The 25151-nt window shown below is 59.1% G+C and overlaps 1 protein-coding gene across 1 annotated transcript in view; it reads right to left on the reverse strand.

Annotated features, from left to right (window-relative positions):
* The window catches only part of KCNK9 (potassium two pore domain channel subfamily K member 9), a 103406-nt gene extending 88639 nt beyond the window's left edge, over positions 1–14767 (reverse strand). Inside the window, exon 1 of the mRNA XM_018058604.1 lies at positions 14364–14767. Coding sequence (XP_017914093.1) covers positions 14364–14646 — 283 coding nt within the window. The 5' untranslated portion in view covers positions 14647–14767. The remainder of the gene's footprint in view (positions 1–14363) is intronic.

Consider the following 25151-nt stretch of genomic DNA (forward strand, 5'->3'; position numbering starts at 1 on the left):
GTGTCCCTTGCACTGCAAGGCAGATTCTTCACTGCTGAACCACCAGGGAAGCCCCTGGTGTCTTTATAAGAGGCGGAGATTAGGACACAGACACCCACAGAGGTATGACCATGTGAAAACCGGGAGAAGATGGCCCTCTCTAAGCCCAGGAGAGAGCCTCCAAAGAAACCAATCATGTCAACACCTTGATCTCGGACTTCTGGTCTCCAGAATTGCAAAAAACAAACAAAAAAAAGTCTGTTGCTTAAGCTACCCAGTCTCGGGTGCTCTGCTACAGTGCAGCCTGAGCTTCACCAAGAGTAGAGACGCACTGGGCACGCCACCGATGAGAGAACAGCACTCGCCTTACAGCGCTGAAACGGGCAGCGCTTGAACCCACATGAGAGGCCAAAGCTACGTTCCCCCGCACCGCACCAGGCAGCTAGGCGTGCGAGTGAGCAGGGCTCAGCAAAGGAGAGGGCAGACACAGTCAGCCAGGAGGGTGAGCAGACGGTGCCCCTGCCTTGGCCCCACCGTGGGCAGGCACACCTCCGGCCCTTCAGCTCTGGACTGTGTCACCCAACTTGCTTCCGACGGCAGCATGTGACCGAAATGACAGCAGGGTCAGGGCATGAGACAGCTCACTTGCTTCCACAGCCCTCATGCCCCTCTGCCATTACCGAGAGGAAAGCACACAATGGCTTGGGACGGAGCTGCCCCATCAGCTCACAGACCAGCAGAGAGAAAAAGCTGCCCAGCAGAGCTCTCTGGGGCAGCCAAGCCCAGCTGACCCACAATCTGTGAGGGATAAAAAACAGTAGCTGTTTTAAACCTCTAGGTCTGTGGGTGATTTGTTACATGCCACTACCTGACTGAGATAAAAGGTCAAAAGAAGCAGTGTATAACCAGATACAAGCGCAGACTTTAAAGTCAGACTGCCTGGGTATCACTCCTGGCTTAGCTACTATTCTGCTGTGTGACCTTGGGCAAATTGCTTAACCTCTCTGATCTTCCGTATCATCCATAAAACGGAATACATGAAAATATCCATCTGATAGGGTTGTGGAGAGCATGAAATTCACTGAGATGGCGTCTGAAGAAAAAACTCGCTGAGTGATAGCTCTTCTGTTGTGACTAGGGACTAGAGGTTAAGCTTGTCCTGGGGCGCTCTGATTAGTATGACGGAGACAAGAGATGAGAGGCCTTGTGTTTTCTTTTAACATCAACCCCACATCTGCCTTTCCCTACTAACTTAGTGAGGCACTGAGGTCCCTATCACTGGAGTATCAAGCAATGATCCAGCCTCAAAGAGTAGGACCAGATGCAATAATCACTGAGGCAGGTAAACAGATCTGGGTTTCGAGTCCCAAACTCCATGTGTGACCTCGGGAAGCCACTTGACATCTCTGGTCTCATGCTACAAAACTGTTACTTGGATGAAAGGTAGAGGTGGATGGGACTTTGCCTTGTAAACTAGTAACACCAAGACAAGCTATATCCACAGGGTCATCACAGAAGTGTTACTCTAGGCATATTGACGGAAAAGCCCTCCACCTCTGAAGTTCTGTCTCTCACCGGCTTAGGGCAGGCAGGCATGCTGCCACCATCCATGCTATGGCCACAACCGCGTGACTGATGGGTCACACACAGCTCTCTTCCCCGGTGGGGCTGCCTCCCAGCCCAGAGTTCCAGGGACCAAGTCAACTGGCTGCATCAGGCCATCATCAAGCAAAACCTCCTACCCTGGGAGTCAGGCCAAAGCTCACTGGCTCCCTTCTCTCTGCCTGCTTCTGGGGTGTCTGGGAGATTGTGGGTTCTGGGTGTCAACTGAACCCACGGACCCCACTGGACCAGCTGGGTCCACAGCTGTGGACACCAGCTCTCCAACCCGACACGACCTGGTTCAGGCCACACAAAGATTACTCATAAAATGTTCTAAAATAGTACAAACATTAAAAAAAAAAAAAGTCTTCAATATTGCTGAGGGTTGCTGCAAGTGCAGCGAGACCAAAAGCCTTGCACCATATGCTTTTGTGATTACAGGACAACACACAACACTACCAGGTTCTTCTGCCCTCTACCCTAGGAATCCTGCCATGACAGCAAAGCCTTAAGAGGGAAAAATGACCCAGCAGAATACACACACACACACACACACACACACACAGATGTTCAATAATTGCAAAAAAAAAAAAAAGAGGAAAGACACAGATACATTTGTTGTTGTTCAGCTGCTAAGTCATGTCTGGCTTTCTGCGACCCCATGGACTGCAGTATGCCAGGCTTCCCTGTCCTTCATCATTTCCTTCAGTTTGGTCAAATTCATGTCCACTGAGTCAGTGATGCCATCCAATCATCTCATCGTCTGTCACCCTCTTCTCCTCTTGCCCTCCATCTTCCCCCATATACATTAAAACATATACATAGAAGTAATTAAATAGATGGTCATACATTCCTTTAGTGGATATGGAGCTATGAAAATAGATTTTCTTTAAGACTGCAGAAACACAAGGTAACGTTTGATGTGTTTGATGTAAACTTAAAGAGAAAAGGACTCTGAAATGCCAGGCATATGCCATAGATACCATGGGAGAATATAAATACCTATCTCTACTCCTTCCTCACCTTCAGAACCCATTCAGTTTGAAAAGCAACATGCCATATCTTCCCAGACTCCCTTGCAGCTAGGGTTGGCCATGAGACACATTCCTGGCTAATGCTGCTGCTGCTGCTGCTGCTGCTAAGTCGCTTCAGTCATGTCCCACTCTGTGCCAGTCATGTCCCACTCTGTGCGACCCCACAGACAGCAGCCCACCAGGCTCCCCCTTCCCTGGGATCCTCCAAGCAAGAACACTGGAGTGGGTTGCCATTTCCTTCTCCAATACATGAAAGTGAAAAGTGAAAGTGAAGTCACTCAGTCACGTCCAACTCTTTGCGACCCCATGGACTGCAGCCTACCAGGCTCCTCCATCCATGAGATTTTCCAGGCAAGAGTACTGGAGTGGGGTGCCATCACCTTCTCCATCCTGGCTGAGATGTAGGTAAAAGTCCTTGGGTGGGCCATCCAGGAAATCTGTTTAGAAAGGAGCAGATTCAGTTGGCACACATCTTTGTCTTTTGTTCTCTTTTTTCCTGCCAGGAAAGGATGCTGGAGGTGATGCCGGAGGTGGAGCAGCCATCTTAGAGCCATGAGGCACCAGCCTAAGAACTAAAGCCAAGATAGCTGGCTGGGCAGAAAGACAGGAGTCTGGGTCTCTGAAGCCATCGTGGAGCTCCCTGTCAGCCCGACTACCTTCCCCAGACTCCTTCATTGCTGTTTGGTCCAGTCACTGTAGCCTAGGTTCTCTGCTACAGGCAGCTGAACACAGTCTCTGAGAGATTCATCCTGATGAAATGACAGAAACAGTGGGCATACATTTGGGCAAAGATAAAAGTGTGAACATGGAAAGCTAAAGCCATTCCCACATGCGACCACAGGACCATAGGAGAATGATGGGGAACGTCTCCCCTCTTTATAAAACCGTCTTTTCACGGCTCACTACTTCTCCTTTCCAGCCATATGAGAGCTACTTTATGAACCAACACACACTGGCATCCACTGAGCTCACTGGTGTTTGAATCCCTCTGGCCAAACACTTGCTCCAAATAGATGCTAGACCAAATAGATGCCCCTCAGCACTTGGGGTGGGGTCAAAGAGGTCACTGTCTCCCCGAAAACGGTGCTCACACTGGGAAACCTCTCATGACAACTGGACTCAGTGGGAACATCCCCCGCAGCCTGGGTCAGGCCCTTTCCTGGGGCCCAGATGAGACCTGTGGTCGGAGCCCAGCCAGTCCAGCCCTGCATTGCCAGCAGTCACTTCCCACCAGAGTTCAAGAGAGAAAAGGTCCCGACGTTGCACACGTGAGGATCGAGGGGCACAGGGCTGCCTCCAGACTTACTGGGGCCTCGCGGCTAGGCTGGAGCAGAATCCATGCCCCCTACGACACAACAACGCTGCTGAGAGAGCTTCTGCCTGGGGAGAGGGGAGGCCGAGTGTCCTCCTGTGGCTTTCTCCAACGCCTCTCCCCTCCTTCCCTGAGTGACTCACACCAGGGGCACCTGAGCTCCCATCTCCCCTCCACACAGGACTGTGCCTGAGAGTCACCTCGCTCCAAAGACCCCCCCCCCAACGCACCCCAGGCGCAGAAGTCAGCAGGACAGGGGACTGTGTGCACATTGGAGGTCACGTGGCAATGTCTAGAGACGTTTTTATCTGTCATTGTTGGGTGGGGGAGGGGAGTTGCTACCGGCAACTAGAGGATGGAGACCAGGGGTGCTGCTCAGTGTCCTAAAACGCACAGGACAGCCCCCACTGCAAAGACGTGGAAGCGAAAGTGAAGTCGCTCAGTCAGACTGTAGCCCACCAGGCGCCTCCGGCCATGGGATTTTCCAGGCAAGAATACTGGGGTGGGTTGCCATTCCCTTCTCCAGGGGATCTTTCCAACCCAGGGATCGAACCGGGGTCTCCTGCACTGCAGGCAGACGGTTTTACCGCCTGAGCCACCAGGGAAGCCCCAAAGAGGCATCCAGCCCCAAACGTCCGTGGTGGGAGGGGGGAACTGTGCCCCCACCCGAGGTCACACGGGGACCAGAGCCGGGGCGGGCCCCGCGCACAGCCTGTGCTCTTCACGGCATTCACAGCGGCATCCTCATCATGGGTCACGAGCAGTCACGGTCCCCTGCCCACGGAGGCAGGGACACTGCCGGTGGGCCCCAGGAAGTACCTAAAGGAACCCCCAAGAGCCAACAGGCAGATCCCCACTAAGCTCCGCTGCGCCAAAGACCACAGCGCAAAGGTGTGGGGCGGGGGGAACAGCAAGGAGGCAGGCGTGCGTCCACAAATGACTCTAGGGGCCCGGGCTCCAGGGAACAGCCCCGCTCTCAGCCTGGACACCCCAGGGCTGCGGCGCCCATAGCAGCTGCCAGCGCCAGTCTCTGCCCCTCTCCCCCTGGCAGGCCTCACCCGCCCCTAAGACTCATTGCACCCCAGAGGCCTGCCCCCTCGCACACCTCCAACAAGTGGCCAACGGGGACCAAACACACCACTGCACATGCTTCACACTCACGAATGTCTCGTCCCGGGCAGTCAGTCATCAAGTACCCGGTGAGTACATCCCCGGGGCTCAGGACACCGGGATAAGAGCCCTGACCCCAGCCCTCTAGCGTCTTTCGTGTGACGGGGCCTGCTGTCACCTCCCGACAGTGTCAGGGGACAGGTTCAAGGGTGGCCCCAGAGCCCTGTGAGCGCACAGGCCAGCTGGGCGGGGGGACCAGCACGGGCAGGGTCTCAGGTGGGAGCAGCCTGCCAGGGGTGTCCAGGGAGGGGTGGAGGGGGACGGCAGTGGAGAGGGGAGGCTGGAAGGGCAGGGAGGATGCCCCAGGGTGGAGGGCTGGGTGCCATGACAATGCGGTGCAGAAGCAAACACCTGTGCCCCTTAACCCCCGGGCAAAGGCCAGTGATGCTGTCCTCTAGGAGGCCTCTGGCCTCCTGCCTGCATGTCTGGCAGGGCCGTAACAGCCCAAGGCTATTTCGCAGGTGGGTGTCTCTCCCCGCCAGGTGCCCGGCAGACTCACATGGGCCTGTCACTGGTGGTGGCCTTGGGGGCTGAGATTACACATTAAAGCTGTCAGAGCGAGGTGCTCCCCATCGGCGAGACAGGTCTCCAAACTGCCATCTTCCCTAAAACTGACAGCTGAGGTTTAAGAAGCTGGGCCTGTGTCCTGCACGTGTCCAGGGGCCCCAGGGCCCAGCCATGCAAGAAGAGGGCCCCTAAGCACTCACTTCAAAGGACCACCCAGCTCTCGGCACCGGGCGTGAATCTCATCCCCAGCAGGTGCTCTGAGGAGGGCCCCGGGGAGCCCAAGACCAGTGGGTGCCCAGCCCTGCCCTGGGCACTCAGGTGTCCACTGGGGAGGTTGCATCACACACACAGACCGGGGTGCCCTGTGGGAGAAACGGTGGGCCTGGCTCTGACCCAAGAGGTTGGGGGTGCAGGGGGGGGGTCAGTCGCAGTGGAATTTGGTGGTGTGGGCTTCAGAAGGGTCACTGCGGCTGCAGGGTGGAGGAGGGCGGCCTCCCAGGAAGTCACATTTTCCCAAGAAGCCTGGGGTGAGAAGACCTATGGCCCAGGCTGGGACCCCATGACTCCAGAAGCCCCCAGCCTGGCCTCCCCCTGACCATGGGAGCCTCCTTCTGCTGCAGGCCAGGTTTGCTATCTCCAGGGGTGTTCTCTAATGCAGCATGGACGTGGGGCAGCAGCCACAAGGGCCAGGGCGACGGGAACCCGCAGGGGCGGGGCGGCCCCCAGAGGGTGGGCAGGGAGCCGGGCTGGGAGGGGGTGATGACGACGCTCCCAGCGTGGTTCCCTTCCTGTCCCAAAACAGTCTTGGAAATTTGGAGATGGTCCCAGGGCCCCTAAGCTGGTGCAGCGCAGGGAGATGGGAGGCACCTGCCAGCCTCCGTCATCACAGTCAGAGCCTGGGGCCGCGAGAGGAGGCCTCTCACCGCACATTCTGGTGTGTTCTCTGATGCTCAAGACACACAGCCGCCAAGCTCTGCATCCCCGTCTCATGGATGCGGAAGCAGGTTAAAGGGGTGTGCCCAGGATCGGGCTTCCAGGACAGGCAGAAGTGAGCTGCCCTGCCGGAGGCTGGGGGACCCCGTGATCGGCCGGCCCCTCGAGTCTCTCTGCACTCAGGCTCTGGAGGCAGGCGGCACGGTGACCCACACCTCCGGACGGAAGACCGAGGCCAGAGGTCGGGCCTGGCCCTGGGCCCCTCTGCTCTCCACATGCCAGGCCCAGCAGGCCCCTTGCCACACCGAGTGCACCTGCACACCCACCAGCCCACCACAGCCCACAGCTCACCCACCTCTGGGTCTGGCCCCCTCCTTCACCACATTGCCACCACCCAGGGACCCTCCCAGGGCTGGGGACGCAACAAGGGTGAGGGCAGGTCAGGACAAGCCCACCACACGGGGCAGGCCCCACCTTTAAGCAGCTGTTCCCCGGCCAGGCCCCCTCCTCGCTCAGGACCAAGACCCCAGGAAGGAGCATGACTGGGAAGGTGCCTGAGCCAATAGAGGGTCACCAGCTGGGGACGCTGGTATCCCCAGGCCTGGGGGCAGACATCTCATGGTGTCCTGACAAGCTGGGCCAGTGCATTCACGGAGCTCCTAAATTTTCTCATCTTCCCCCGCTGCAATTTCTTTCCATCAATCATCTCTATTTCTCTGTGTCCACAGCACATAATTGTTTTATGCTCTGAGATCAACATCAGGGTCTGGGTTCACCCCAGTTCAAGACAGTGAATACAGGAGAGTTCTCTTGGAGCAGACGACAGACGTTCGAGTGGGCTGAAGGCTCAGAACTGATCGGTGCAGGGAGGGGGCTGCCCAGAAAAGCTGGCATACTGAGCGGGAGCATTAACAGAAGTACAGTGCTAGACCTGGGGAGGTGATTCTCTGCCCTCGCTGCGTGATCAGACTTGACTTGGAGAGCACATGTGTGTGCCAAAACTGCTCAGGGGAGAGGGGCCCAGCTTATGAAGGCATTATCGAAAGAAATGCAGGGGCCCTGGGACCAGCTCCAAAATCCCAAGACTTTTTCAGGACAGGAAGGGAACCAAGCTCTACTCAGCCCTTCCACCAGAGAACTGGTAAACCACAGGGTGGGTGCCTTCAGTTCGAAAGGGAGACCTTTCTACAAGCAGAGGTCCCACAGTGAAGGCAGGCAGAAGGGAACTCTGAACATAATCCCTTAAGGAAGTGAATGCCAGACTCCCCCCCAGCCCCTGCCAACGGGTGGCAAGGAGGAGGATGTCCACCAGATGGAGAAGAAGACCCTCAACCAAGCTTTCATATCCCAGACCCTGCTGCCCATGGACTCCCGCAAGTGCCCACTGCCTCTGCTTCTGCAGCCCAGGGGCTTGGCTCCCTAATGTCAGCGTTCCACTCATCTCCTCCTGTGCTTTCCCTGGCCCTGTGGCACAGCTGGTGTGACTCAGAGCACAGGTCAGCTGCCTGGGGCTGGCTGCCTGTCCATCCTGGCTCCCTGTACCCATCACACTCTGGACCACACCACATACCTTCTGCTCTAGACCCACCGCACTCTGGGTACTGAGTTCTCTCTCCTCTTCTGGCTCTGGACCCCCAAGTTCCAGTTTCTAAATGGAGACCTTCTGGTCCCTCAAATAACCACCATGGAGACTGGCCAGTCCTTTGAGAGAAGGCCAGCCCTCGACATGCAGACTGCTTTTCCCTGTGGAGGGAATAACCTCCACATTCATCGAGGCACACATACTTCATCATGTGAAGTGATGAGCTCCCTGTCACGAGAAGCATTCAAGAAAAGGCTGGCTGATGACAGAGGATTCAGGGGGCTGGCAATGTTCTGCCTTTTGAGCTCAGTCCTGGTTGCACGGCAGGGTTTGCTTACAGGGATCACTGAGCAATACATTTGTGATAGGTGTGCTTTTTCATACAAACATCTTAAAATTTTTCAAATTAAAAGTGACCGAGATCTGCCGATCATCTGATGGGAAGATGAGGCTGAAACAACCTGAAGATCCCCTGCCATCGAGGCATTAACACTACCTGAGCCTGCTGAGGTGCCATGCACCTCCTCCCTCACAGCAGCCCCCACCCCACTCTGCACATGGGAGGAACTAGGCAACATCCCAGTGACAGAGGAAAGTGTGAACCATGAACAGAGCTGAGTGAGTGCTCTGAGCAATGAGGAGAGAGTGAACAAGTAAGCGAATGACAGCACGGAGGAAAGGATGGATGCACACGTGGGTGTGTGGGGTGTGACACATGGGTGCAGGGAGGATGTCGGGGATGGGCAGGTGCAGGTGTGAACACAGGTGCATGGGAATGGGCGGGGACAGGTGTGAACACAGGTGCATGGGGACGGGCAAGGATGGGGGTGAACACCAGTGCATGGGGACGGGCAGGGACGGGTGTGAACACAGGTGCGTGGGGAGGGGCAGGTGCAGGTGTGAACACAGGTGCATGGGGAGGGGCAGGGACAGGTGTGAACACAGGTGCGTGGGGAAGGGCAGGGACAGGTGTGAACACAGGTGCGTGGGGACGGGCAGGGACAGGTGTGAACACAGGTGCGTGGGGACGGGCAAGGTGCAGGTGTGAACACAGGTGCGTGGGGACGGGCAGGTGCAGGTGTGAACACAGGTGCGTGGGGATGGGCAGGTGCAGGTGTGAACACAGGTGCGTGGGGACGGGCGGGGCAGGTGTGAACACAGGTGCGTGGGGACAGGCAGGTGCAGGTGTGAACACAGGTGCTTGGGGATGGGCAGGGCAGGTGTGAATACAGGTGCATGGGGACGGGTGGGGCAGGTGTGAACACAGGTGCAGTGAGGTCTTGGCGAGGGAGGGCATGGGGTGGGCAGGGGGAGATGTGGACACAGGTCCACAGGGGAGGAGATGCACATGTAAGCCTGGGTCACCTCCTGCCCCCACTTTCCCAGGCTTAAAGTGAAAGTCCAGGCTTATGAAGACAACAGGTGTCCACACACGGGGTCTCACGCTGTACCTGCCATCTCGAAGCCCTCAGTGTGGTGGTGTCTCTTTCACCTCAGGAGAGCCATCTCTCAGGTTGCCCCGAGTCAGGGAACCCAGCCCTCCGCCTCCCCCAGGACATGTACAGACAGGCCGCGTTTGCTGAAGGGCCAGGGCCACACGGCGCAAGGCCAGGTCCAGGCAGGCCTGGGAGGCGGAGCTCAGCACGGCCTGTCATGCGGCTGCACCCAGCCCGCTGCCACACAGAAGGTCACAAGGAGACCCCAGCCCTCCTCTCCAGCCCGCTGTGGGTGGGTGGCCAAGCCTCCACCTGAGTCTGGCTGAGCAGGATTGCTGGAGGCAAAAGGAGAAGCAGAAAGACACAGATGGAAGATTCCACAGGCCCATCCCTGGCTCCTGGTGGAATCTGTGCTTGGAGCTGGCAGTGAGGGGATCCCGACTAGGAGTTCTGGGCCCTCTGCCCCAGTGCACACTGCCTCCTCTGGGCCTCAGTTTGCTCATCTGTAAAGTGGGGTGATGCTCCCTCCCGCCTCAGGGGTGACATGTGTGGAAGCTGTGTACTCAGGGGTCCTGCTCCCATCCAGTGTCCTCCTGGAGGTGCCCATTCCCTGTGAGGCTCTGCATGGGCCCCGGGGTGCCAGGAAAGATGCACTTCCCCCGGGGGCAGGATAAATGGCATCAACAATGCTGGAGCTGGAGGAGGCGCTGACGGCAGCAGCAGTGAGGGGTGGACGGGAAGCCAAGTGTCCTGGAGGACGAAGGCCAGTGGGGACTCTCACCAACCCAGGTTGCCTGCTGGAGGCGCGGGAAGGGTTAACTGAGTTCAGCTGTCCCTGCGCTCCCCGCTGGACGGTACCCAACTGTGTGGGCTTCCAGCCCTGCTCCTGCCTCAAGGCCAGACCTTATCTTATCATCTTAGACAGTCCCAGAGCCTCAGAGGCAACACAGGCCAGGCAGGGGCAGCGCAGCGAGGCTGTGAACCATGGATAGAACACGGCACCAGGAGCACCAGAGGATGACGCGGGAAATACTTCCCACTTGGCGAGAACTCTGTTCAAGGTCTTGTGTATGAGCGAGGAAAGGGGATGTCCCACTACATTCTCAGGGGACCTCGAGCAGGGACAGTGTCCCACTCCCCACCAGAGACCTGCTCCCTGAGCCGATCACCTTGGTTCCTGCAGCAGCCACCCCGCCTTTAGCTAGGGGGACCCACCCCATGTCAGTCTCCCCTCTTCCAAACAGCAGCAAAAACATAAACGCACGTCCTCCACTCCCTCCTTCCCCTGTGAGGACCAGTTTTTAAATCGCCCTCTTAGATCTTCCAAATGAGATCAGAATTCTAAGCACAGTTTCTTCCTTAAGGATCCTGAAGGTGGTAACAGCTTAGAACACAGAGGTGAAGAGTCTGAAGAGGACTGTCGAGATTCCCACTGCCGTCAGGTGTAGTAGCTGAGTATGGGACATAATTTTGGCCTCAAGCGCCTCCGTAGGAAAAGCACAAGTTGGTTGGGGCTCCTTCCCCACCCGGCCCTTAGCCCCAGCAGAGCAACTCAGCCCAGGCACTCTACAGCCCTGCCAGGCCGAGTCCCACCACTCCTCCCGACAGCCCAGGAGGTGGGGTGGGAGGGCATCCAACCCTCCTGCGAACCAGACAGGCATGACAGGGTGTGCAGAAGGATTTTCATCTTGATGTGATGGAGAGTTCCAAAGGCCTAGGGCTTGCCAAATTTAGAACCAACAACATGATCTACTGGGCAGTAGCTACAAGTGGCACAGACCTCAGAAGCAGCAAGCGGGGACAGACAGCACCCAGACCCGGATCAACGACGGAAGTGAGTCTGCCCTCTCAAAGCCAGTGTGACCTGTGCTCGTCCCTCCTTGGGACAAAGCTGGCTGAGTCTGGGCCTCCCGGGACAGCAGGGGCTGTGGTCGGCGTGAGAGCCCAGCAAAGCCTCTTATGAAGATGGCGGTCACGGATCCAAGGCAAAGTGGTCATCATTCGTGTTCTTAAAATCCATTTCACCGAGGACGCTAGTAAGTGCATCCATCCGGGAAGCAGGGTTCATTAGCGGTGCGGTTGGTGCCTGCCCCACCTCGGAGGCTGGAACTAGAAGTTGGAGCACACAGGCTCAAGAAACCGCTCAAGGTGAGATGAAAAAGAACCCTGTAAAGACGCACCTGACTCGTCAACATCACCATCCGATAGGAGATGGCTCCTCAGAGATGGCTTGGGGCTGGGTTTTGTTCTAGGCCTAGGAGAACCTTAATTTACATTTATATTAAAAAAAAGAAAACAGAATTAACTAGAAAGGTGCTTGGTTTCCTGCAAATGCAAGCTCTTCAGAGCTAAACAGCTTCTTAGGGGAGAATCTGAGGCTGATGTCAAAATTCCTGGATTCTCACCTACTAATGCAGACAGCACTGTACCAGGTGGCTGCAGGCATGAGGGAGCCCACTGGCTCTTCAGAGACACCCCAGTAGGTGTTCCCAAGTCACAGCCCTCCTACAGGTGGGGGTAACTGAGGCTGGGAGTCAGGAACCAGCCCACCCCACACATGCCATGGTCTTCCAGGTCGGACCGGCCTCAGGTTCCAAGCCTGGTCAGTGGGCTCCAGCCTTAGCATCTTTCCACAGCAGGGAAGCGCTGGTAGGACAGTCTTGACTTCCTAACCTTACACATGTACTCCAACCTTCCTTTCTGGAAAATCAGTTGGAAATTCAACAAAAGAACTGAGGAAACGTCACCCAGTCATCAGCGGCCCCTTCTCCTGTGCTGACTGGAATCCCGCCTGCACCTCTGGCTAAGATCCACTCGGCCACCCTGTCTCGACTCTTTCTTTTTGGAGCCCTAACTGTTAGAAGCACATGTCCAGAACCACCAATCAGAATCAATCAGTGCAATCGACAAGAACCTGATCAGGTAAATGGACCATCTCTGGGTGGATTTGTAACTCCAACCAACCACCATCTCGCCAATGCTGCAATTCAATTCTCAGGACCAGCCCAAGCGAGGTATCCTGGGCTCATGTCACTCCTGGAAGCCGGCATGCTCGCAGGTTTTATGTTTTGAGTCTACATCACTCAAGGCCCTTCCGGGAATGATGAGTTCTTCCCCTCCCCCAGGGGCGGTCGGTTGTGGTGGTGGGGGGGGGGGCACATTCCCACAAGCAGGCCCCTGCCCCACAAGATTGCCATCCTGCACATGTGTGTCTTGGCCACAGCTCACGCTGAAAGTTTAAAGACAGAAACGCTGGCCGGCTGGCCCTTTCGGGAGCTGGAAGCACAGGGTGGGAAAGGAAGGACTTTTCTGTGTTTTGGCCACAGGGCCAAGGGCGTGTGGCAAGAGGGAGCAAAGCTGGTTCTGCTGACAACAGAAGGACGGTTTCCTTCTGAAAACATAGAAACCTACACCAATGAATTAAACATTTCAAACAAGATGACTCTCTACAAAGTCTTTTCAACCAAGAAGGAAAGACAAGCCGTCCTGTGCTGGCGCTTCCTGTTGCATATGGCACTGAGAAATACTGTTTTTGCAGCATGCAGAGCTTTCCAGAGAAAGGAAAATATCAAGGGAAAGAAAAATCAGAGAAAGAGGTCCAGAGAAGTCAGGCAGGAGGGATGATGAGAGGCTGGGGGGAGAGGAGGCCTTTGCTCAGGGCGCAGGGGCACAAATAAGTGGAGGGGGGCAAAAGAGTGATGCCCGTGAGCCAACGCAGTGGCCCCGACAGGTCCAAGGGGGTGGCCGTGGAGGGGCTGGAAGCCATGCTGGGACAAGTTGCAAACCAGAGATGCCACCCTACCTCCTGCCTCCATGGGGAGGGGTCCCCACCTCCACTGGGTTACAGGGACCTGCTCCTTCCCCCACCTCTCAAAGTGTGATAGACACAGTTCTCTAAACCCCTAGGCCTCGGTGGGGGTCCTGCCCTAGGAACCCCCCAGAGACTGCTTGGTGGGCAATGCCTTTGGGCTCAGGACCCACAGGATGTACCAACTGGACTCTCTCCCTGAACCGGGCCAGAACTTCCCCAGCTTCTCAGCAGTAAGCACACTTGCCTCACCCACCCTCACAGCCCCGGGGTGGACTGGTCCTGTCCCCACCCCACCCCAGCCCCCGCCCTCCTAGAGCCTTTCAGCGGGCTGTCACGGCCCCCTAGTCTCCCCCCATCCCCCCGCCCCCCACATCACCAAACAGCAAACTCTCTCCTGCCAGGGGCCTGGCACACCCGGGCTCCAGCCCTGGAAGAAGAGGAGCTAGGAGGGAGGAAAGCTGAGATGTGGGCTCAGAGAAGGCTGGCGAGGGTCAGCGCCTCCCACGCTCCAAGAGCCGTGCCCGGGCCATCTGAGTCGGTCTCCGCGCCGCGGGTGCCAAGCCAGCCCTCTCCAACTCCGGGAGAGGTAGTAAGTGTAAGGCTTGGAGCCCCGCGCAGCCCAGCCCGCGCCGGGGCGGTGGGTGGGTGGGTGTCTGCTAGGGGATTATTCTTAGCGCTCCACTCTCTTCGCAAAAGTGGCGCCTCCGCCCTCTAGGCTCGGCACGCTCGCTCCGGGCTCGCACGCCTGGTCCAGACACCAGCGCGGAGGAGAGCCCCGGGTGGGGTCCGCGAGGGGTGAGGCCGGCGAGGAGGCGCAGGAGAGGCGGGGGGCTCCTGGAGAGGAGGGGGCGCTGCGGGAAGGGCCCCCCCTCGCGCCGGCGACAGGCGGCGTTTAACCCTCGGCGCCCCGCACCCAGCCCTGCGCTGCGCGCTCAGCCGCCTCCCCGGACTCCTCCCGGGACGCGGGGAGCCGGGCGGCGGCGCGCCCAGCTCTTACCTATGGTGGTGATGACCGTGATGGCAAAGTAGAAGGAACCGGCGAATTTCCACTGGACGCCGGCGCGGTGTGGCTCCGACTGCAGGATCACCAGCTCCAGCTGCCGGTAGTCCTCGCTGCTGATGTTGTACTTGCCCTTGATCCGGATCTCCTCGGCTTTGAGTTTCTCCTCCTCGCGCATCTCGTGGTCCGACTCGAGGGCGTCGAAGACGGCGGCGCCCACCAGCAGGTAGGTGAAGGTGCAGACGATGAGGGACAGAGTCCGCACGTTCTGCCTCTTCATGGCCGCCAGCAAGGAGCCGGCGCGGGGGGCATGTCCCGCAGGCTCGCAGCCGCGCGCGTCCCACTGCAGCGCCCGGCGGCCGCCGCCGCCGCCTCCTCCGCCGCCGCCGCCGCCTCCAAGTTGTAAGCGGCGGCGGCAGCAGCAGCAGCAGCAGCAGCAGCGGGGAGGCGGGGGGCGGGGAGGCTGGGGGGGCCCCCCTCCGCCGGGGCCGCCACAGCCGCTGCCACCGCGAGGCGGTTGGCGGGGCAGGGGCGGCGCGGGCCCGGGCTCCGGCGAGAAGGCAGACAGGCACAGGAGGCTGCTGGAGCGCCGGGGCCAGGAGTCCGGGAGCCCCGACACCCTGCGCCAGACCCGGCCAAAACAGCCCGCCCCACTGCGCAGGGCCATGCACGGCGGCCCCGCCGGGCACCGCGAGGGCCTCGCTGCCCTCCGCACCCCGCCCCCCGCTCCCGCCGGAAAAGCAGGGGCGGGAGCGGGAGCCGGAGCGCGGCCGCCGGGGCCCGCGCCCCTTCGGGTCCGGCTCCGGGGAGGCGGCGCCCAGCTAGGAGCCCGCAGGTTTGCGCGCGCCCCGCGGGACCTCCTTCCCCCTTTAGCCCTCCGAGCCCCCCTTCGAAGGGGGGTGAAAAAGTTTGCGAAGTGGCTGCGTCTCCGGAGTCCCCAGCGATTCGGGAAGGGGCCGAGCAGGTGCAGCGGGCGGGGCGGCCCGCTGCCCGGAGGTCCGAGCGCCCTGCGTCCACCCGAGCGCCCCGGGATGCGGCGGGGTCCCCGCCAGGCGTCGGCCGCTCCGCGAAGTTTGCTGGGCTCAGCCCCCGAGGCGCGGGAGCGGGGCGCGGCCCCCGGGCGGCAGGGCCCGCGGCGGAGCTGCCTCGGGGGCGGCCGGGGGACGGCGCGGCGGCGGTCGGCCAGTCCGCTCCTCCGGGGGCGGCGGGCGCGGCGGCGGCGGCGGCGGGAGGGGTCCCGCGGGCCTCGCGGAGATGCGGGGTGGGCTCGGGCGCATGAGCCGCGCCGGGGTCGGGGCCCTCCGGCGTCCGGGGAGGCGGCCGCAGCGCTGGTCTGCCTGGAGCGCTGCGTGCGTGCGCGCCGGAGGGAGCCCGAGTGTGTGTGCGTGTGTCTGTGCGTATGTGTGCCCGTGTGAGTGAGTGTGTGTATGCGCGCGCGGGCGCGCGTGTGTGTGTATGTGTGTGTGTGTGTATGTGTGTGTGTGTGTGCGCGCGCGCGCGCGTGGCAGCCCGGCTCCGGCGGGAGGGCCACGGGGGGCGGGGGCCGGGCTACGCTGAGGCCCGGCCTCCCTCCCTCCTTCCCCCCTCCCGCAGCCTCCTGGGTGCGCCACCTCCCGCCTGGTCCCCAGCCAGCTGGCGAGGCAGCCGCGGCGGCGGCTCCCGCTGCAGACCGAGCGCGGCGCAGGGCGCACGCGGAGGGGGCCAGGGAGGGGCGCCCGGTGGCACCGGGGAGGGGGCGGAGGCGGGCGGAGGGCCGGGTGTCGCCCGAGTAGGGGTGGGGGCGGAGCGCCGGCAGGTTTCGGCGGGGGGATGGGAGGATAAATGAGGCTGCTCGGGCGGCTCGAGTCCAGCTCTCCGAGAGGCGGAGAGTTTGAGAGACCCGGGCTCGGACGCAGAGACGGCATGCAGCCGGAGAAGGCAGGCAGGCAGCTTAAGGGAGAGGAGAAATCCTGCTGAGAGTGGGCGCACGAGGGGCGGGTCCGCGGGCGCCGGAGGGGAGCGCGCCGCGGCTCGCGGCTTCCCCGGGGGTCAGCCACCTGGCCGCGGGAGTGTGTCACGGGTCTAGATGCACCTCCTCTTGGCGCGCTGGGATCCCGAGGGCCGCGTCGGACTCGGTGGGCGCCGCCGGCCGGTCGGCCCAGCCCCGGCCGGGGAGCGCTGATGATGGCAGGAGCCGCGGCTCCTGGGATGGGGCCGCTGGGGAGGACGCCGCGCTTCCCTGTCCGCTTCCTGTTGCTTTTCCGAGAAACACTCCTTAGTTCCCCGAGGCTGGGCGCGGGGTGCCCCCGGAACTCAACCCTGACCCTCCCCGCGACTCTCCGCCCCTCGCGACGGCGCCTCTCCCGGCCGGCCTGGGCACAGCTGCTCGCTGAGCCCAGAGAGGAACCCTCGCTCGCCTCGACTCGCCTGGTTCAGCCCCCTTTGCCCTCTTTCCCACCCCCGTCTTCCCTCAGGTCGTCGAGGGAGTTTTCCTCTACCACCAGCCCCTTTAATAGCCTTTTGAGCAATGAAGCTGGAAGGGGCAAGCGGGAGTCGCAGAGACCCCTGGGCGCCCCATCCCTTGGACCTCGGCCAAGAAAGGGGAGACTTGGGGGAAGGGGCGCCTCCCCAGGGCGGCGGGCTAAAAAAACGCGGCAGAAGCTAGCCATGGACTCTAGGCAAGGAAATTAAACTCAACCCTCGCTCATCTCGCTCCAGGAGCCTAGATCCCCGCAGATCATCCCCTCGGGCCGTGCTGGGCTCCCTGTCCACAGGACTCAGGGTGGAGAGAGTCTGGGAACCCACGGAGGCTCCCCGGTTTGAATGCTGTCCATCACACTTTGGGGACTTGCGGGTGGTTGTGCCCCGGGCGTGCGTACCGGGGAAGGGAACCCGCGCTGCGGGCGACATCTGGGCCGCTGGGTCCCCTCTGGGTCCGAGCTCGCCCTCGGGCGCGGGGGCGGGGAGCCCCACCCCTAGCGGGCGCGCTCCCCAAAATTCATTTTGGAAACCGAGGCCCCCGCGCTCGGCGAATGAGCCTGACCGCCCGGTGAGTCACCGCGAGCGGGCGACAAGGATTCCCAGCAGCTGGTAATTAATTGCGCCGTGGCGGCTCGGCCCACGGCGGAACCCCAGCCGGGCCTCCCGCCGCGCGGCCGCGGCGCCACCCCTGAGTCACAGCCGTCGGGCCCACGCCGTCCGGAAGCCGCCCGGACGCCACCAGGGGGCAGTGGACTCCGACCCACAGGTCGCCCGCTTTAAGTCAACCCCTGGTAGGAAAAGTCCAAGCTGTCCCCTCTGGCAGGTGCGGCAGCGGGGGATGGGAATCTGTCCACCCACGGATTCCAAGCTTCGTAGGGAGCCACTTTTATTCAGTTTATAGACAACCTTTCAGGCAAACGGAGTAGCCTTGTGTGCAGCATTGGAAGGGACCTCGGAGACGAACTAGTCAGAACCGCTTGTTTTACAGATGGGAATGCTTCCAACGGGAGAGGAGCACGTGCCCAGGGACGCTAGGCAATTCGGGTCCAGAACCAGCGCTGAACTTCCTCCTGGCTTCTGTCCTGCGTTCCTTCAAGGACCTAGCTGGCTGGCTGCCTTCCGCCCAAGTTCACAGTGCCACGAAGAGCCCCAGACAAGGGTCCTTCTTTCCTCTCCCCTTCCAAATACAGCCTTTGGACTCCAGAGGCACAAGCCTGGGAGCCGGACCTCTGAAGGGTTCTTGATGGGGGAGGAAAGAAAGAGGAGGGCTTCCTGGTCTGTCCCCCCGCACCCACACTGCCCTGTACTGCCATGGTCTTGACCTGGAGGGGGAGGTGAGCTCCCTGGAGCAGAGCCTGGGTCTTAACACCTTTCCTGACCCCAGCCACTCATCCCCAAGGCATTCGCTCAGCTATAGCAGTGTGGGTTGCTCAGTCCAGAAAGCAGGCTGCTTGACGTGGGTCTGCAGAGACCACCTCCCTTTTTGCCGGACGCCTGGGAACACCAACTTCAACTCAGCCTGGAGGTGGATCCAGAGCCCAGGTGTGGTCCCTCTAGACCGCAGTGATTGGCTGGGCGTGGCTCACCTCCTAGCCAATGAGAACCCAGGGAAAGCATTTCTTGAGGAGCCGCTCAGGTCTTGGAGGACCGCTGCAGGCCATCTCCCTGGAGCAAATGCTTCATTCAGTCTTTGGTTTAGGCCACTGTGAGTTGGTGCCCAGGAGACCTGTGCAGGCTGGTGCCTGCACGCTGGCAGCCTGTCTGTGCTCCTCCGGGGAACTGACCCTGAGCCTCCCTGGCCATTAGTGTCTTTAATAAAGCCAGGTGTATCTGATTAGATAATAGAGAACATCATGGTTTTATAACTCTAATGCCTACTTATTTTCTCGGTTCTCTACACTTGGTGGGGTGTCCAGAGGCCCTGGGGTTAGAATCACTACCCTGCCTCACCCAGGGAGGCCAGCCAGTTTATTCTGGCCCCGCGGTGAGTCAGGTGGACCTCATTTCCGGTCCAGCGCCCCTTCCCCATCAGCAGATGAGTCTGTGGGTGATCCCGCCGTGGGGCGGGGCCAGTGCCCAGGGCAGCGGCCTCTTCCGGTCCTCACTCCTCCCTGCTTTTGCGCTCCTTGTTCCCTCCGCCTCATTACCGTTCCATGCCCTCCTCGGGCTCTCCTCTCCTCGTCGTCAAGATCCAGCTCTGGCATCTCCTCCAGAAGCTTCCCCTGTCCCCAGGCTGGATGAGGCAGGTGCCCGCATCCCTGCACTAATTTATATCCCGTGACCCCTTCGGTGCCAGTCACACGTCCCCTGCCAGTCAGTGAGTTCCTTGAGGGCAGGAGCCATGCCAGCCTCCACTCAGTCACCCCGGACCTGCCACACAGTAGGCTCCTCTGCCCGTGGACTTCTCCAGGCAAGAACACTGGAGTGGGTAGCCATTCACTTTCTCCAGGGGATCTTCCCCACCCAGGGACAGAGCCCAGGTCTGCCGCATTGCAGGAAGATTCTTTACCGTTTGAGCCATCAGGGAAGCCCCAAGGTATACAGTAAATGTCTGTGAAAGACTAAAGAGCAGAGTTGAATTCATGTGCCAGTAGGTTTGAGGTCACTGCCCCAAGCGAGATCTCTCATAGGAGGGCAGGAAGGACTAGAGGCAAGAGTGAAGGGGCGGGGGGAAGCTATGCAGATGGCAAAGGTGGTTACCTGCCAGGACCCGGAAGTGCCCAAGGTTTAGGCCTTGACTCTGATGCCCCTGGGGGTCCAGTGCAGTGAAGGAGAAGAACACAAAAGACAAAGGTGGAAGAGAGGGCAGGAAGGAACAAGAGCTCAAACAGGAAGCAGTGAGCTTGGAGAGGGGAGTGGCGCCAAGGCTGAGCTCATCGATATTGGCATACGAGCTGCCTTCCCTTGACCTGGGCCTGCGGCAGACATTGCTAATCAACCCCAGCCCTGTCTTAGGTCAGGATCTGTTGTTACAGCCGGAGAATCTTGAACACAGGTGCACACACAGGGTTCATTCTGGGCTCCGTACTCACCTGTTTCCTTTCAGGGCCATCACCCATCTGGCCCCATGGCAAAGGAGAGTTTGCACCCACTGTAGGAGGGCAGAGGGGGCCATGAGCAGCTCTTGATCAAGAGTGGCACCACGATAGCGGTGTACGGCCCCTGCTGTGATGGTCCCGAGGGAGTCTTTCTCGAGCACCTGCTGGGTGTTCAGCTTCAGCTGGGGCACCAAGTACTCATGTTGACCCTGTGAGGCCACTGGCATCCCATTGGCTGGTGATGAAGCCAAGGCTCCACACTTGGGGCGGTGACCAGGACTGCAGATGCTTGGTGGAACGTGCTGCGAGCTGGGAGGCCATGCCCTTCTCTTCCAGCCCAGGCAGCAAGGCTGCGAAGGAAGGGGGAGGGTCAGACCAGTCCCTGGTACCCAGGAAGGGCTCACAGTGACTTCACTGGCTCTGTGATTAGACCCAGAGAGGCCAGGGCCAGCAGCAGGGCTGATGTGGCAAGAGTCGGGGAAGGAGGGCAGGAAAGGGGCCCAGGGTTTGAGACACAAGAGGCAGAGCCATAGCACAAAAGGGAAACTGAGGCTGGGCCTAGCTTAGCCTGCCCAAAGGGTTCCAAGAGGTCATATCAGGGGCCAGGGAGGTCGTTCAGAGAGTGGACTGTCACAGCCCGTGAGCTTCCGATTGTTGGATTTCCAGCTGCCCCAAATGTTGATCAGCAGACGATGTGAGGATGTGCACCCCAAACTGGGCCGGGCTCCTCCCTGAGACATGGGCCCTAGGGCGTCTCACGTGAGGTTTCTGAGCCCCAGCGTTCTCTGTGTGCACTGGGGTCTCGAATTGCAGCCATGTGGGCAAAGATGCCTAGGAGATCAAACTCTAAACTGTTGCAGGAACAATTAGAATGCAGAATCAGGGCTCCGGATGTGCCCCCAGAGTTAGTAGACTTTTAAGAGTGGGAATTTCATCTAGTTGCTCCTTGGGACTCGGGCTGACATGTGAACGAGGGTGGAGGCAAGGCCAGGCCAAGGCCCCTTCCTTCAAACCAAGGACGGCCCCCAGTGCTGGCCACACTCACACGCCCTGGCTTTACTGGAGGAAATGTGATTAATGGATTTCAGGCTTCTTAATGCGGCCCGAACAACTGCCCAGCTCCATACTTGATCCATAAATAGCTCCATCACCTTCCCCACGGAGCCCCAGCGCTGCCAGGATCAATCAGGCCATCGGCAGAAGCTTCACCGGCTGACAGCTCCCGAGGGGGACAGATGGAGGAGCCCGAACCCTGTGCCCACGAGGAGGGTCTCATTAACCGAGGCCAAGGCAGCAGGGCCAGTACCTGCGGGAGGCTGTTCCCACACCAGGCCCAGGAGATGGGAGGGCGTGTGTCCACGCCCATAGCGGGGCTCCTGTGCAGGGGGAGGGGCATCCTGTCCCCCGACCTCCGCTGCTGGGTACCCAGCGCTTGGCAGAGCAGAGGCTCCTGGGCGTTTGCTGACTAGATTAATGAAATGGATTTGAGAACAACATAGCGGTGGCCAGGAAATGGCATCGGTGACCTTTCTCGGTCACCTCCTCATCACCCAGGGCCTGAACTAACGGTTAAACACCCATAGAGAGACGTTCAACATTTGTTGAATCCAGCTCTTCTCCTTCATAATAAAAACGATAGTATAAATAAAAATAAGAAATCTAGAAAAAATCTTCTGTTGTTAAGAATAAACAGAAACAATAGTTTATGGAGAATGCTCTAACCAAGGGACGTTGAGAAAGCCTGAACTTGGGTGTGAGACAGGATCCTTTCACGCGGTAGTTGCTATCATTGGACAGGCACATCCGGAAATTGTCCAGCACCGGGAAGGGACAGAGCCGGGGTGTGGAGGCCGGGCTGGGGACCGTCTCCACGGAAGCAGCCTGTCTGCAAGGCGCACACGCAGTGTGACCAGGCTCTCTCCCACGTTTGCAAACTTGATTCTCCCAGATGGACCCTAATCGTACTCGATGTGGAATAGCCTTCTGAGTTGGGTGGCTGGGATCCCAATTCCAGGTTTGTCGTCTCCACCTGTTGTGACTGTGGGCCAATGAGTGACCCCCTCTGTGCACCCCTGGGTTGGTTGGCAAAGGGCGGAGGTGCCCCCATCCGTCCAGATGTAATGCAGGCAGGCGTGTGTGGTGCCTGTGGGGGGCTGGGGGCACGCAGTGTGGGTCCACTGCCCTCCTCTCCACACTTCCCTGCCCGCCGGCCAAGGAGCTGTGCCAGCCGCCACACGCTCGTGGTGGAGACACTGCTCGCAGCCAGCTACCCCGGTGGGAGCTAACTTTAGCCCAGTCACACGGCGGGCGCCATCACTGTCCCCATGCCGAGAGCTTACAGATCCCCGAGGAAGGTGTTTAAATATTTTTCCTTTTCCGAAGCCTAGTTCTCGCCTCTGCCATTTTCACCTTTGTGTGGCAGAAGGTATTTTTGCAAACGCAGTCGAGGTGGCAGTGATTTTGCAGCGAGAATGCAGCGTCCCTGTACGCACCGCTGCTATTTTGGGGACTTGCAGGTGTATCCTGTGTATCATTACAGGGCTCATCACACTCTCAGGGGAGGGGAGAGAGGGCAGGGTGCCTCCTCCAGGAAGCCCTCCTGGCTCAGGCCAGGTCTAAGGCACGGCCCGTGTGCCCCTGTGCAAACAGTCCTGTCCTCAGCACTGTTACTCCATCCCCTGCTTTGGTCCAGGCCATGAGAGTCCCAGGACAGGGCTTGTCTGACCCGAGTCCCCAGCAGAGTAGGGCTCAGGAAACATCCACAGAGTTGAATTACCACCTGGGGGGCTCTGCAGGGTCTGGCGCTTCTGAAGGGCTTTCTCTGCCCCTGAACTGCTGTCTGCCCTGACAGCACTTGCCAGCCTGGGGGCCTCCATGCCAGGAGGGCACTGGGAGTTTGTGATGCAAAGTGAACAGGGGATGGAAGGTCTGGAGTTGGAGACCTGTGGATCACATGGGAGTGTGGGCACCCAGACAAGCCTCAACTCTGACCTCCAGAGGGCTTCCTGGCAGAGGGGACTGTGCCTGCCTGTCCCCAGGCTGTGGGACAGGCTGATGCCCCCCTCCCTGGTTCTGAGTGTGGAGCAGGCACAGCGAACGCTCTGAGGATGCACGTGTTGTAGAACACTGTTCAAGATTTGATTCTCTTCCCACGGTGCCAGAAGGGATGCTGGCAGTTAGGATTCCTTCCTCATTTGACAAATCAGGAGGCAGCAGCCCAGAGAAGTCCAGGCACTTATGGGAGATCACAGAGTCGTCATCATCAGCAGGGCTGGGACACCATGCACCTATCAGGCCGCCGAGGTCAAGTCCGGCCCCCATCCCCCGGAGGGTCTCCAGGGGGTCTACACAGTTTGACAATCCAGCTCTTGCCTCCAGGGGTGTTAGGGAGCCAGTAGCAAGGTCCCTGCTGTTATGGAACAGTCGTCCTGCTGGGAGAGTGAACAGTAAACCAGTTAACAATCAGGGTAAAGCCAGGAGTGGGTGACTGGGACGGTGAAATGTGTGTTGGACAGAGGGACGTTAGTGGGGCCGTAGTTAGAGATGGAGCACCGAAGCACTGATGCTTTGGAGCTGTGGTGCTGGAGGAGTCTCTTGAGAGTCCCTTGGACTGCACGGAAATCAAACCAGTCCATCCTAAAGGAGATCAACCCTGAATGTTCATTGCAAGGACTGATGCTGAAGCTGAAGCTCCAATACTTTGGCCACCTGATGCAAACAGCTGACTCATTGGAAAAAACCCTGATGCTGGGAAATATAGAAGGCAGAAGAGGGTGACATAGGATGAGATGGTTGGATGGCATCACTGACTCAATGGACATGAATTTGGGCAAACTCCTAGGGAATATGAAGGACAGGAAGACCTGGCGTGCTGCAGTCCACGGGGTCACAAAGAGTCGGACACAATTTGGCAACTGAAGAACAAGTCAGGGATGGCATTGGAACTGAGATGTGAACGACATGTTCAGATCCAGGAAAGGGCGTCTAAGCAGAGGGAGCAGCCTGTGCAAAGGCCCTGGGGCCAGAGGAGGGGTCTTGGCTTCTTCAGGGAAGAGCCAGAAGGCAGATGTGACTGGGATGTAAGCCCAGGGGAAGTTGGCACAAGGTGAGTTCAGAGGGCAGGACTCTGAGCCTCCAGGGGGATGGGAGGCTGGACCAGCTCATGAAGGTTCTCTGAGGCTATGGGAGGAAGATGGATTTCACCGGTGCACTCACAGAAGTCCATGTGTGCACCATGTAGGGAGGGAGCTTAGGCACACCCCTTCACTGGATGGTGTGGAGCATCCCCTTCCTGCAGTATCAGCCCCTCAGTGTGCCTGGGGGGCTCTCCAGCCTGGAGGTGGGGGCAAGGATGAAAAGCCATAAGGTGAGCCAGGCACCACACCAGCACAGTCTCTGAGCTTGGGGTAGGGGTAGTGCAAGCTGCTTGGCTTCGGAGTTGGATGGTTCTAGGTTGACCTTGGGCCTGTCACTTCACCTGAATCTCAGTTTCCTCATCTGTGAAATGGGGACATGGTGTGTTTTGCCCTTAGCAGAGTCAGTGGCCCAGGCAAGCAGTGAAGGAAGCCGAGCTGGTCGTATTTGTCTCTGTCTCCAGCTTTGAACCTCACTCTCTCATTAGCTGGACTTCCATGGAAGCTCAGATGGTAAAGAATCTGCCTGCAATGTAGGAGACCTGGGTTCGGTCCCTGGGTCAGGAAGATGCCCCAGAGAAGGGAATGGCAACCCACTCTAGTATTCTTGTCTGGAGAATCCCATGAACAGAGGAGCCTGGCGAGCTAGAGTACATAGGCTCTCAAAGAGGCAGACAACCAAGTGACTAACACTTTCACTTTTTTTCACTCTCATGGGCTACTGTTTCTTTTCTAAGTGCAGGGACACTGTTGACTCCTGCATGACTGCCCTACGATTTTGAACCCAGCAGAGCAGGGGCTGGAACAGGAGGATCATGACATCAGAAAGAAAGGGGTGGGGAGTGGAGGACCCGAGAAGGTCAGAGAGCCTGGGGGCGTCAGAGAGAAGAAGGGGAGGTGCAAGAATCAAAGAGGGAGGGGTGGGGGCAGGTCAGAAAGAAGCGGGGAGGTGCTGGGCAGGGCTGACACTACTGGGGCAAGGGTCCCTGACTTCCGTCCAGATGAGCTCCTCTTTGGTGTTCCCACCCCAGAGTCTCTCTCTCTCTCCCAGACTTCATCTTAGAATCTGAGACCAGAATAGAGCTACCGGTGTTCATTCTTTCTTGACACACGTGTCTGTTAAGCATCTACTTGGCCGGTTCCTGGTCCAGGCC

The sequence above is a fragment of the Capra hircus genome, chromosome 14 (assembly GCF_001704415.2).
Source record: "Capra hircus breed San Clemente chromosome 14, ASM170441v1, whole genome shotgun sequence".
Classification (NCBI taxonomy): domain Eukaryota; kingdom Metazoa; phylum Chordata; class Mammalia; order Artiodactyla; family Bovidae; genus Capra; species Capra hircus.